This window comes from Mesoplodon mirus, assembly GCF_964341445.2.
Source record: "Mesoplodon mirus genome assembly, chromosome: 8".
Classification (NCBI taxonomy): Eukaryota; Metazoa; Chordata; class Mammalia; order Artiodactyla; family Ziphiidae; genus Mesoplodon; species Mesoplodon mirus.
Genome location: NC_138984.1, coordinates 99,405,174 through 99,419,700, shown reverse-complemented (window position 1 = coordinate 99,419,700; position 14,527 = coordinate 99,405,174). Strand labels below are relative to the sequence as shown.

The following is a 14,527-nucleotide window of genomic DNA, read 5'->3' as shown; positions in this document are numbered from 1 at the left end:
TGCTCCCTCCTCACCCTCCTCAGGGCCACAGCTCTTTTGGAGCCCTGGGACAATTATGAACTGTATTCAACAGGGAGTGCATCTTTTCTGGAAGAACCTCTATTAAAAAACATAGGTTGAGAAGTAAAGATTCATACTGCGATGTATTTGGTATCTACTTAGTTACTCTTATTTCTTTCTTCAGCCATGATGCTATTCTCAAGCCACCATCACTACTTGAGAGATATCTATACCAGCTGTGACTGCCTTTCTCAGCATTTGGAAGTGCCACCTCAGTGCAGAGTATATTTTCCCAAAGTGTAATGCCTACAAGTTGGAAAGAAATAATACCTGGTTGAAGGAGGCCCGGGGCCCATCACCTAGCAGAGCTGTTTTCTGCTGCTGGAATGGTATTGGCCCTTGAGATGGATGTGGCCCTCTTGCCGGGTTCTGCTGTCCCTGAGGTCCAGGGGGCCCTTGCATGCCACCCTGGGGTGGAGGTCCCAAAGAGCCCTGGGGCGGCCCCTGCTGACCTTGTGAGCCTGGAGGCCCTCGCAATTCCTGGGGAGGGCCCAGCATTGATCCTTGGGGTGGAGGCCCCTGCATGCCTCGCATCTCCTGAGGACCTCGCATCTCCTGAGGGCCATGTCCCAGCAGTCCACTTGGAGGATGAGGTCCTCTCATCTCTTGAGGCGGGTGGCCCAGCATCATCCCTTGGGGAGCAGGACCCTGGTTCTCTCGGGGGCCTGGAGGACCCTGCATTCCTCTTGGATTCAATCCCATCAGAGGTCCCTGAGACACAGGACCTTGGATCCCTTGAGACCCTGGCCCACCTTGCATCCCATGAGGATGGGGAGGTCCTTGCATTCCTCTGGGACCAGGTGGTCCCTGCATACCTTGAGTACCAGGAGGTCCCTGAGGGCCCAAGTGACCCTGGGGACCAGGTGGGCCTTGGGGGCCTATGTGACTTTGTGGGCCAGGTGGGCCCTGAGGACCCATATGACCTTGAGGACCAGAATTGCCCTGTGGTCCAGGTGGTCCTTGAGGTCCCAAAGGGCCATGAGGTCCAGGATGCCTTTGCATTCCTTGGGGCCCATGCATGTCCTGAGGCCTTGGCAACCCCTGGGGTGGGCCCTGGGGCCCTTGTGGTCCCATGAATCCTTGTGGCCCCCCACCTCCCTGATGCAGTGGAGGACCCTGTGGTCCCATTTGTCCCTGCGGTCCAGGGGGCCTAAACTGTCCCTGTGGACCTGGAGGCCCCATTTGAGCCATGTTCATTGGCATCTGCTGAGATGGATGAGGCTGTTGAAAACCTTGAGGAATCTGAGACATTGGACCTTGTCCTGGAAAGGGCTGGGGTCCCAGGAGAGGGGTGCCAGATGAAGGAGGAGGCTGAATTTGCTCAGCCTGTTTCTGTGCAAGTCTTTCAATTTTAAGTTGCTGGAAAGAAAGAAAGAAAACGCATGCTGATAAAAATGCCAGAGCCCTTAAAGATGACAATACTGCTCTCACTTATTTCGTTAGGGGAGCCTCAAAACAAACATAAGGTATTGATTGACCTCTAGAGTCCATATGATATTCAGATGTTCTGAAGGTACTCAGGCTTCCAGACTCTAGAATGCTTCTTTTTAGGTGCTGGGAAACAGCAGTCAGGACTATTTATATCCATCTTGATCAGGGAAAGCCCAACAATTTACTAGTGTTTTATCATTCTTGGTAGCTGCCAACGGTAGGGAAAATAAGAACAAACCACCTGTTCTAGAGCTGACAGAAAAAATTTTTTAATCCGTGGATAAGTAAGTGAATCCAAATTAAAACTATGTTGGTTTTATCCTGTCTATTAAAAAACGTATATTCAACTTAGGTCTACTTGCTGCTTGACTGATCTGGTTTTAAAAGTCTAAGAAACACGATTCTTTTAGAAACTAGCTTCCTAATGCAGCAATAATAAATGATATTGCTCATCAGACCCATCTGAGAGTCCCTTCCCTTCTCCTTAAGAGCGTATCAATAAAAAAAGTTAATCACTACTTAGATCATCTCGAATCCCCCAAAAGAGCGTCACACACCTCCAGAAGCTGTGGGTTAGTATACTGTAATGTGGCCATCTCTTGTTCAATTTCTGCTTGTGTTTTTTTCTTCTCTTCCAATTTAATGTCTTCTTTTCTGTCATTCAATACCTCGTTTGGGGCAGGAATTGGAACTTTATTTTGCATCCAAGCCTTGGGAAAGAAGAGAATATTAAAGTATACTCTAAGTGTGTAAATTATAATGACAGAATGAGAAAGCCATTCTATAATGTCACTGGCTCATTCCAACCTGGTGAATACAAGTCGGCTCAGCTGGTAAACTATCTTTATTTCTAATACTAGTTCTTAGTGACACAGGAATGGAGTCAGGCAAGCACATCACTAGGTAGAAATCGTTAAGTTGATAAAAGCTGCAAGATCTCACATGTTATTAAGATGCAACACCTGCCTGCCTCTTCAAAAGGACACGTGTACTCTGTGTTGAGGGAACAAAGTGGAAGACAGACAAAATACGTTGAAGAGGGTCAACATACTCTCCCTGCTCCGTGTCTCTTTTTTCCCTCTTCTGAGAGCTTGGAATGATAACAAGGAGGTGAGAATAAAAGAAGACCTAGAGAAGATTCATGACAAACTCAGGACTAACTGCAAAGCAACAGATGGGAACTACGTCTAATAATGCCTGAAATATGTGAAGAATGCTCAAAAAATGTCTGTAGTACAGAAATACCTTCAATAGATGAGACAATCCAAGAGAAACCTATTTCTGCACTTCAGTTAGACTCACCAAGCAGAGCCTCCCACCAAGTGGGCAGGGGCGCACTTCTAGTTACTCACCTGCTGAAACTGAGCAGGAATAGGTTTTGCATAAGGAACTTTCTTCTGAGGTACTTTTTTCTGATCCTTTTGCATCACCTCCTCCATTCCCCAATCTAAACCTGGAATTGTCATTTCAATTTCGTTTGATTCATCTTTCCCTGAAACCATAAAGAGAAGTAGTTAGCCAAGGAAGTAAAAGAAAGTGGTCACTTCATCAATGAACACATTTTTGGAAGAACAGATTCTAAATATCATGCAGTTTACATCACTTTTATCAACATTTCTCAACATACATCATTTTGGCATCTTCAACATAATTTAATATCATGATTATAAGAAATAGGTAAAATTACAGAAAAAGTAAAATTTATAGGTACAACTTCTCTTACCCATCTGTTCTTGTTCCATAGCTAATTTTAGTTGTTCTGGTATTCCCATCCCTGGAATTACTGCCAGGCTATTAGGTTCAAGGTCATCTATACATAGGAATACAGCCATTGTCAATAGAGATTTTATAAATGTATCAGGCCAATAAAATTAACACTTTATAAAAATGAAAATTATTGCTGGCGATTTATAAATCCATAAACTATAAAACTAAAATTCGTTTTGCAAAATCTTCTCAACACCTAACACTTTTATAACAGAATATCAGATTTCAAAGACGGATAAACATGCAAGAACCTCACCGTATTCCACTCCATCTTCAGACATTCCAGGCAACAAGTTTAGATTGTATCGATCTCGCATTTTATCACCTGGTCGGTTTCGGGTCCAAAATTTGCTGTCAAAATAAAAGTATTTGGAGGGGGGAGGAGAGAAGCATGGTTTCAGTGTATTTCTGGGCACTTAACAGTACTTAGCAGTCCTCTGGCAAAAACAACAAAGTTTTACAATGCCTTATTCTAAACATTTTTAATATAGAAATATATTTTTTAAATTAGAAGGCAAAACAAAATTCAAATAACAAAGTCATATTCAATACCCAATCTCCTTGTAATATATGTATTTATAAACCACTACTATCATGTCCTTAAGAGTAAGTTAGAAAACAAATTAATACATTCCTATATGAATAAAATATACATTTATCTCCTGCTGCTCCATAAATACAGTAATTCCTTGTTATTTTTGACATAAAGCTTACCTAGTATGGTCATTTGAGCCTGAGCAGAGGATATGTCCAAGAGGATGCCAAGCCAGACTCCAAATCATTCCTTCATGGGCCATCTCCATCCCACCCACTTCTTTCTCTACCCTGTAATGGCACCACAGAAAGTAGTCTTTTTCACAAAAGTTACCCAACCCCTCCCCCACCAAAAAAGACATTTTCTTTTAGTGCAACACAAAGCTACCAAAGTCTGTTACTTTGAATCTGGTCAACTCCACATGTTTCAGAGGTACTGATTTGTCATCAGTAATATAGTCTTTTATCCAGAGAGTACCTCAGAGGGGAAATGCTTCAGAAATGACCTCACCACAAGAAACAAGGAAGTTGGTCATACTCTCCCTTCATGACTTCCATAGCCAAAAAGAGAGATGCTAAGTTTTCTGTTCCAAACTGGGTTTACAGATACAGGACATATGAACACTCAGAAAAAATACAAAACACTATCATTTTTTTCATGTTCAGGTGCTCTCTTCATAAAATTTATAACTTCTTTACATAGTAAGTGCCACATACCCAACATGCCAGAATAACAAAGAGCCATCAGACCCTCCACTGGCAAAAAGTCCTTCGTGAACAGGATGCCAGGCCACAGCTGTAAACAAAAACACGGAGAAGGACAAAACTATTAGGATCTCAGAACACTACAGGTAATAGTCAAAATGAGAAGCATATCATAGCCGCTGACCTGTAGCTTCTTTCTTATGACCTCGGAAGACTTGAAGCTCTTCTTTCAGGTTTCGGATGTCAAAAAGTTTACAGAGGTGGTCACGTGATGCTGTGAGTAGCCAGTTACCGTTGAGATTTAATTTCACTTCCATTACTGTGTTTTTATGGGCATGACTACAAACAAAGTACCAAGAAAATAATCTGTCAGAATTCAAAACAAGTATAAACCAATATAATGGCCATTTTTCTTGAAAAGCTCATGGCAGTCAAGATGGCAAGAACTTTGGCCTAGAAGTAATAAAGCTGTAACGTTATAGGACCATGGCTAAAAGTGCATGTGAAAGAAATAGGTCAAAGACAGAAGGAAATAATGTCCATTATCTAAGCACAGCTTTCACTAACCAGTTAAAATAAGAGAACTTCAACTGGATAGAAAAGTTTATCTGTGAAGCAGGGGAAGCACTTGAACACATAAATTAATATTCGATAAAGCTCATTCAATTTTAAAAATTCAATGAAGCTTCTCTCATTAAGTCAAAGCATTTTTAAAAAGGACACAAGATAGTTTGAGGGTTAATTTGAACTAAAGACTCTGCAACCGCTGAGGCCTGCACGATGCACATCTCCAAGGAGCACCATTCACAAGGCGTCCTATTTGGTTGTGGCCACTGGAGCTGTGCAACAAGGCAGCCTTGCTCCAGCCAGCTCACTCTGGGTATGGCTCAATTCCCAATAAGAGGGACCAGGATACAGCTGCTTAGTCAAAAAAACGTTAACAACATATTCATAGAACTGTGAATGTTTACAGATAATTCAAAGAGAAAATTTTTTATGATGTGGCTGCATCGTAACTAAATACCTCAGATAAAAAATGAGAACTGATTCAAATATGAAGGGAAAATTTCTCTATAAGTAGATGTAGTGAGATGGAGAAAGCTGGGCTGTGTCTAACAAATGGCACACGTCAGGACTTCCCTGGTCGTACAGTGGTTACGACTCCGCGCTTCCGATGCAGGGGGCGTGGGTTCGATCCCTGGTTGGGGAATACGATCCCACATGCCGCGCGGCCAAAAGTTTAAAAAAAAAAAAAAAATGGCACACACATCAATTCCATACAAAATGTATTATGATGAGGAAACAGTAAAGCTAGAAGAGTAGCAATAACCACCTCCTCCCCACCCCCGTGACGCCCAAATTAAATTTAGATGTATGTGGCAGAACAAAAATCAAGCCTTATTTTATTAGGAATTTAGAGAGAAATCATATTTAATAAATAAGAAGCCTCTAGGTGTAAGTCCATCTGTTGTCTACACTACTTTTTCAGGAATACATGAGAGGAAAAAAAAGCTAAAAGGTAAAGAATACAGGCAGCTTTGCTCCCCTTGGTTTAGGGACCAAGGTGGGGTTCCTATCACTTACAGTGTTGCAAGACTCTGCCCAGTCTTGGGATCCCAGAACTTGATTGGCTGTTGACTATCTTTACTTCCTGAAACAACTAACCCTTTTGTTGGATGCCAGTCTACACACTTCACATCAGCACCGTGCCCTGTCGGAAACAAGTTAAGATAAAAACCTAATCAGCATAGATATTTAAAACAGGACTCCATTCTAATTTAAACCAAAGTAGAGAAACCTATTATATGTTTTGATCCTAGTACTCAGTCATCTTAAACTTTTAAAACAAACTCTCTTTGGTCATTGTGTCTGGAAGACTTTTGGGTACAGCAACCTCTCCTCCTATGCCACAATGCACAGGGACCATTCCTCTTCTCCTGGAACTAAGCTCACCTTCTCACCTACTTGCTGGTAGGCCGGTCAAGATTTTTGGAAGCCCCTGTAAGGCTTTGCAAACTTTCCATGATCTTCTATGTATTGTCCTAATTATTAGAAACAGTGCTTGTCATTCACTTTAGCTTTCCTGCTTTGAAGTAGTCCCTATAGATCAAAAGTCCTAAATTCAGATTCAGACACAACCACTTTCTAGATGTGACAATACGAAAAGTATTCCATCTTTCTGATCCCATTTACTGAAATGCAGAATGGGAAAAATAATCCCTGCTTCACTCACACATATGTCAGGTGAGATGCCAATAAAAGCTAGTCTATCGAGTGCTCACTATATGATAGGCAGTGTATCGAGCACTTATAAGCATCACCTCTTTAAATCCTCTCAAAATCCTGAGAAAAGCTAGTCAACAATAACAGGAGCTGGAATCTGAACCCTGTCTGTAGGAATAGAGAGAGTTCTCTTAACCACTGTGCTAGAGCACGAGGTTGCTTCAAAAATGCAACAGATTAACCGTTACTAAAAATTACAAAAGTGAAAACCAGAATTTACAAAACTGAAAAAAATGAGCATGATTTTTGAAAACTTGTTGCTGTACAAAAAGAGCCTCAAAAGTATTTTATATAGCAAATGCACTAAGAAGCAGGGGAAGAGGGAGGTCAACAGCATTTGAAACAGCTCCTTCTCTAACCAGGCTCAAATCCAGCTTCTGTGGAGTATGAGGTGGGAAGCAGGAAGGATACAGAAGAATAGAAAAATAGGGAAGTAGGGAAGAAGGAAGAGATGGTTCTAGAGGCGCTGGAGAGTGAATGTGCACCATGCAGAAGGGAAATTCACATCTCAAGTAGGCAAGGACTTATCTAAAGCTCATCCCAGGGCTGGCGCTCGGGAGATACCAACTCTCTGGAGAAGCTTGGCAACGTGTATTAAAAGCATGGAAAAAGTACATATCCTGCAACCCGGTAACTCCACGTCTCAGAATTGATCATCAGGATACCATGGGTGTCCAAAAAGATTGGCATATAACGATGTTGACCAATATAGTTTATTTTTAAATGCTCCTGAATAGGAACTATACTACAGAATAAATTTCAGCATGGCATATGTGCTCAATGGAATATGATGCACCTATTATAAATGATTCTATAGATAATTTAATGGCATGATTAAAATGTTCATACTAAGTTTATTAAAAAAAACAAACACCAGTGTGTATAGCATTCCTGATGCCATCACTGTAGAAGGCAAACAAATTAATAACGAGTGACTGTGTGTGCATATCTATATAGAGAAAAAAGGCAGGAAGTCTAGACAGCAAGCTGTTATAATATTAAGCTGGATAGCAATTTTAAGGTGATTCTTCTGTTTTTATATTTCCTACAATAAATATATATTATTTTGTAACTAGGATCTGAAGGTGGGAAAGGGAAAAGAGGTCTCGTTGTTGCCTTAATTTTTTACTAAGAACTGAGGATGGAAAAATTGGACAGAAATAGAATTCAGTCCCCCAGCCCCTGGCTTGCCTTAAGAACTTTTAATGTTATTAACAATTTTATCCTTAAAAGATATGGCCAGGGAATTTTAAGACTTTATGGGCCACTATCACCTGAAATTAAATATTATGTATAGATACGTATATATTTTTACCAAATTTGAGTACAAAGTGCGTGAGAAAGTATTTTTAAAATGTGATGCGCTATGCAAAATTGTTCATATTCTTAGCTGCCACCTCTACCCTCACCTTCTCTGGGACACTTTTATTACATAAAGAAAGCTGAGCTTAGTTTAAAGAAGTATATGCAAAAACAAGAAAACTATCAACCCATAAGAAAGGAACAACACTATGTATTTTAGCTGCTTCACTTTTGTTCTCGGAAGTTTTCTAAAATACTTAAGTAGAATTCAAACAAGTGAAAAATCCCGTCCATCCCTTTCTGTTCAATGAATTTACCCATATCCATATATATCACTAATATACATCAAACTGATAGGAACTGATTCTTGGATGTTATTTTATTGGTCACTGTCCCTAATAATAAAACTACTACTACTAGCAAACACATATACTCCTTATGTATGGTAGTAGTCTAAGCAAAGAATGTATACTGAGTCATCATCTCACATGGTTACAAAGCGCAGATAGGTTAAAAAAGTTGCCCACGATTATACAGATGATATGTGGCAGAGCGGACACCTGAACGCAGGGAACCGGCCCCGAGCCACTGCTCTTAATGCCTATTCTATACTGCCTGAGTACATGTGAGAGGTTACTTTGAGAGTTACAGAAGGAAAACAAAAATATGTACCTTCCTATTTGCTTCTCTATGCGTAAAGACTCACCAAAGGACGGTACATTGCAGACAGGGTACTGAAATAGAAGGGGGACTATTCAAGCCCTTACATTGTTTTACTTTTGAAAAATGTACATGTATTATCTACTTTAAAAAATTAAATACAAATAAAATAATCTAAGAAAATATGTACAAAAAAGTATGTGCAGCTTGCTAACATCTGTGGCTTAAAAAGAGAGAGACACACAAACATACACAGAGCACACACATACATTTGCTTAAAAATGCATAAAATGGGCTTCCCTGGTGGCGCAGTGGTTGAGAGTCCACCTGCCGATGCAGGGGACACGGGTTCGTGCCCCGGTCTGGGAAGATCCCACATGCCATGGAGCAGCTGGGCCCGTGAGCCATGGCCGCTGAGCCTGCGCGTCCGGAGCCTGTGCTCCACAACAGGAGAGGCCACAACAGTGAGAGGCCCGCATACCGCAATACAATAATAATAATAATAAATAAAAATGCATAAAATATGTCTGAAAGAATATGAAAGAATCTGATAATATTGACGGCCACCAAGAAGGGGAACTGGTACCCTTGTACCCTGGGAACAAGGGTAAGGAGAGTTCACTGTATATTATTTGGTAATTTTAAAATATTGAAACACATGAAATGATCTATTGAGAAAAATATTCAATTAAAAGATTTTATTTACTAGATAACAGATTGATTACCTATATGAAATCTTTACAAGCAGCATATGTTATTTTCATAATTTTTCATGAAAAAGAATAAACAGATTAAGCTGGCAATAGAAGCAAATTGATATGCAACTGCTTCCTTCTCCAGGGAAAAAAGTTACTGAATTCCCAATGAAGTGACAAAAACTATTTCAAATGATAAAATTCTACCCTCTCATGTCAATATGATACATTTAGATCCAGAAGAATCAGACTGATAGAAATCAGGATTATCCTAAGAAAATAATTTTCAAGGATTTTAAAAAACTTTTATTTTTAAAAGATGGTATTTGGAACCTTGTTCATAACAGTTTAAAAGTATAAAAAATTTCAGAAGTGGAATGACTAAATGAACTGTGCCACAGTCCCAGAACAGAAGAAACATACAACTACTACAATGAAGATTCTGGGAAGAAAGGAAAACGTGCTCATGAAATAAAGGGAACTTTTACAAGCAAACAACACAGGCACAACCTGTGCATATGCTATGAGAATGACTATAAAAATGTACACATATGTTTGCAAAAATGTAGGTACAAATAAGCAGGAAATGAAAAACATATTGGGATAGTGAGAACAAAGGTAAAATTTTTCTATCCACACTTCCTCTAATGTTATACTGTGGTTTTAACCATAAATAACATGGGTTAGATTTGTGTGTGTGTGTGTGAACTTTTTGATATGTTTTTAAAATGAGAAAAAAATGCAAGTTACTTAGCTAGGTAATGTCTTATCCATCAAATTAGCAAAAATTAATTTTGGTGACACCCAGTGTAAGTAAGTTACACTCTTATGCATAACTGGTTGGAAAGTCAATCAGTACAACTTTGCAGGGAGGCTTTTGGCCCTATCAAAATGTTAAATGCTCACAACCTTTAATTCAGTAATCCCTCTGCTAGGAATTTACCCTGTGTTTGTAGCTGTAAAAGCACACCAAGATTTATATACAAAGGTATTTATTACACTGTGTTTGAATTATAAAACTGGAAACAACCTAAATATAAATAAATGAGGGGATATTTAGAAAAATTAAGATAAATCCATATAATTGAATACCATACGGCTGTTAAAACTGAAGCTGAAACTGAATCTGGAGTGACAGAAGTGTTTTATATCTTGATTATGGTGGTGGTTTCAAAAATGAAGCAGTGAGAAGGAACCTTCTGGAGGGACTGAAATGTTATATATCTTGATTATGGTGTATATATTTGTCAAAATTCATAGAACTGTACACCTAAAAAAAGGTAAATGTTACCGTATGTAACTTACGCCTCAATAAACCTGACTTTTAAATAATATAAGCAGAAAAGCGAGGTGTAATTTAGCCCCATTTGGAAAAAAGAAAACTTAAGCTGTTAATTAGTGAGAAGAAATGGTATGGGAATAAGAAGAAGGCATTTACTCTTCTGTACTGCTTGAAGTTTTTAACATGCGCTTTTATTACTTTACTTAACGTCAACTGGCTTTGGTTTCCCTCTATTCAAAACTCAAGGGACTGACTGACATCAGTTAGCGCCTGTGTTTGTCAATACAGAACTAACCAGTGCCTGTGGTCCCGGGAAGATGTGCTTCAGAACCTCAGTGGGAATGAAAGTTTCCGTTGAAAGCTCTTGGACTCGCTATGGCTGAATGAAGTTTCAAGGATAATATGGGTTTTGTGACCTGGCATGCTATATATAAAAACTTAATCTTATATAAATTATTATCTCATAGAAAAATGACTGAGTCCCAAACACATGGCTTATCAATTTCAACCATTAACCCTAAAGAACGCCTTTACAATAATTTTTATCATTTCAAAGGTCCAGAATTTCAGGATAGAATCATTCAAAGTTCTTTGTAATCCCCAAACATGAAAATTTCAAGACTGCAGTATTTGCAGTGCTGAAGCAATTAATACAGACTTCATGGAAAATTCATTCACGTGACAACTGTTTTTTATTGGCCTACTGACCTAGATATTTTAGTACTAAAAACATCTTGCTAATGGCTCAAGATTTTAGGACTGAAAACTTCTTGCCAATGAAAGACCAAATATTTTTTAAAGTGGCATTTAAACGTTTCAGAATCCAGCCCATAAAAAATACAAAGATAAAACTCTCAACACCACCAAACCTCCTCCAGATACTATAAAGCCTAACACAGGAAAACGTGGAGCCCTGCAGGGGACTGACAGGAGTCTAAAGGTAGATTGTAGTAAACACATTCAATCCTTAGTAGGATGGCAGAGCTTTAAGAAGCCAGCGATGTGGGCACAGAGTTACCAAGTAAAAACTCTAGGATCCCCAGGAAAGGTAACAAGTAGCTGGGCCATACTGCAACTAGAAATGGAGGCTATGCTTAAAGAAAGATTTCAATATTGAGACTTGGAGATACAACTGCCAAATTCTAAAATATCCCAGTTGCAAATTATCAAATAAAAAACAAGACTGTCATGATAAATCTACACGTGACATTCCCTTTGAATGCTTTTAAATATTTAAGAACTTAACCTGCGCTGTTCAATACAGTAGCTATTAGCCACCCGTAGCTATTTAAATGTTTTAATTTAGATTAAAAATTAGGTCACTCAGTCACACTAGCGACATTTCAAGTGCTCAACAGCCACCTGTGACTAACAGCTAGCATACTGGACAGCGTAAACACAGAATATTTCCATCATCTCAAGAAGTCCTATTAGACAACACTGATTTAGACTGTAATTAGACATTTTAAAGAAAGTTTCTCCTTGAATTTCCATAATCATATTATTTTTATTCCCTATCTGTTACACAATGAATAGCAACAACAAAAAAATTACCTTCAATTGATACTTGAGCTAGGGACGACCTACAAAGTGATACAGTCTTGTAATTTTTACAAGAGAAAACTGAGGCCTAAAAGAGTTTTAGGCCAGTGGCCAGAGGTGGCCGGGACTGCCTTCTTTCCATTCCAATCTTCCCTTCACCTCACTAAATATAACGTCCAAATGAAGTAGCAGAAGAGGTCCTTTTGTTTTGTTTCACCTATCAAATTTTGCTTGCTCAAATGTAACTGAGGAGGGTGTGGAAGGCAAACTTCTACACACCTTTCCGTCTCTCAGAACTGTACAAGAACAGAACTTAGGGGTAAAATCTAAAGATAAACACATAAAAAAGATTACTTGTTAACTATCTGAGAAGTAACCAGATTGACTTGGAAGACCAGGGTCCTGTTAAATGTGGCAACCATGACCCAACTCCACCCAAAGAAATTCCAAATTAATCTAACCATACTGGGTTACTCTCAGAGCTTAAACTTTGAGGGCAATGAGTTCTGCATCATTTCTTTGCTAGCTAAACATTCCCTCAGGGTCCGAGCTAAATGAATAGTGACAGAATTAGCATCTCTAAGAGAGTGGTGGCATTGCTCTGCGGATTAACCTGGGTCTGACATGCCAGAATTGTTTAGCTTATTACTTCATAATAATTATTTGCAGAAAGCAACCATTAATTGTGCATTAGAATTTATACCAAATGGGAGGTAAACAGTAATTTTACTTATTCCACTTGATTATACTTTCACACATTCATCTATCTTTCACTTGTTCACTAATTCAAAATAAGTTTGCTCAATAGCAACATTTATTGGGTTCCTATTACGGGTGGCTCTACCTCTAAAAGATGTGATCACCAAATGAAATAGAACTGAACACTGGGGAAGTATCTGTGGAATCACACAGTCCAGGTACAATAACTTTCAAGAAAGTTAATACTTAGAATAAAGAAGTTTTCTGAATATAGACTGAAATTAAGCCAGCAAACAATTAATGCAGGTGTTTTAGAGACCCTCTCCACAAAATGAAAACAGGAAAAAAACCTCTTTTAAAAACAATGTTACATGACTATGCTTGAAATAGGAAGTGCACCTTCCTATTTCCAAAAAAAAGATTTTTCCTAATGACAAAATGCTTAATGTGTTGTTGTTGTTTTTAAAGGAGATCCTAGAAATATTATGCAGAGACTCCTTAATAAACCCTAAAATTCTATGAATAATAGGATAGATGGTTAGGTCCTTAGCTGTTTGGCGAACAGCTCTAGACTTACTTTTGTAGAAAGTGGAGTCTTCCTGTTGATTAATAATTTCCAATCTCAGAATCGTAAAGTGTAGTGCAGTGGACGCTAGCCGCCAACAAGGGAACAAGGTCTGTTTTTGTACTCTTCCCTTACCGGAGGAGATTCCCTGGCCTCTGGGAAACTGTATGTAAACTTTGTGCCCCTGTGCATTTTTCAAGAACCTCATCTCTCCTCCACAGCCTCACCAGATCCTAAGGGACCTATCATCCCACAAAGGTAAACAGCCCTGCCTTAAGACAATGCATATGACCCCAAGGCTCGGTGAAGAGTCTGAAAATCAAGATACAGAGTTTTATTTGAAGGTCAGAAATAGTGTCCATTTTCCCATTTTATTTTTCCTGGATCAGACCATTATATGAACAAATCTTAAGGAAAATTTCTTTTATACATAGCTTACAAAAAGCACCAAGATTTTCTAATACAGGAAGGAAAAAAGCAAACAAAATTTAAGCACCACCTCGTACAACATTAACAGCTGAAGAACTGTTATTCAAGAAAGTGTGTCAAACATTAACAAACTCAAGCTACTTCCAGCCACAAGAACATAAAATGTAACAGATCAGTTCAAGGCAAAGGTATGTGTAGCTATGGTCCATAGCCAAACACTTCAGTAGGTCAGCGGAATCAAGAATTTAAAAAATTAAGGAGCATAAGCAACTTGTATGTTGGTCAATGAATATGCAATTTATTAACATTTTTACCTTCCTTTTTTGCAGAATGATTTTAAACTTGATCCAACACTGAACATCAACTGGAAGTAATTACTATCTTTGTCATTTAAATCTAGAAAGTTACATTAGTAAAAAACTATAAAATTAAATGGAAAATAAATTTTAGGAAGAGTACACCTCTAGGCAGTGTCTACACAAAGCATATTCCAAGCAACAACAGTGCACAGAATCATGGGTGAAGGGCTTCTCCGGTCAAATAGCTGGGCAATGCTGAAGTTTAGAAATTGAC

At 38.9% G+C, this 14,527-nt stretch overlaps 1 protein-coding gene across 4 annotated transcripts in view; it reads right to left on the bottom strand.

Moving 5' to 3' along the window:
• WDR33 (WD repeat domain 33) overlaps positions 1 to 14,527 on the bottom strand; it is a 105,800-nt gene that overhangs the window by 14,768 nt on the left and 76,505 nt on the right. For all 4 annotated transcript variants that reach the window (XM_082630769.1, XM_082630771.1, XM_082630770.1 and 1 more), the window contains exons 8-16: positions 6,082 to 6,208; positions 4,682 to 4,836; positions 4,510 to 4,588; positions 3,973 to 4,083; positions 3,515 to 3,609; positions 3,215 to 3,301; positions 2,844 to 2,983; positions 2,049 to 2,201; positions 331 to 1,419 (exon numbers count right to left, since the gene is read on the bottom strand). In XM_082630769.1, the coding sequence (XP_082486895.1) occupies positions 331 to 1,419; positions 2,049 to 2,201; positions 2,844 to 2,983; positions 3,215 to 3,301; positions 3,515 to 3,609; positions 3,973 to 4,083; positions 4,510 to 4,588; positions 4,682 to 4,836; positions 6,082 to 6,208 (2,036 nt within the window). The remainder of the gene's footprint in view (positions 1 to 330; positions 1,420 to 2,048; positions 2,202 to 2,843; positions 2,984 to 3,214; positions 3,302 to 3,514; positions 3,610 to 3,972; positions 4,084 to 4,509; positions 4,589 to 4,681; positions 4,837 to 6,081; positions 6,209 to 14,527) is intronic.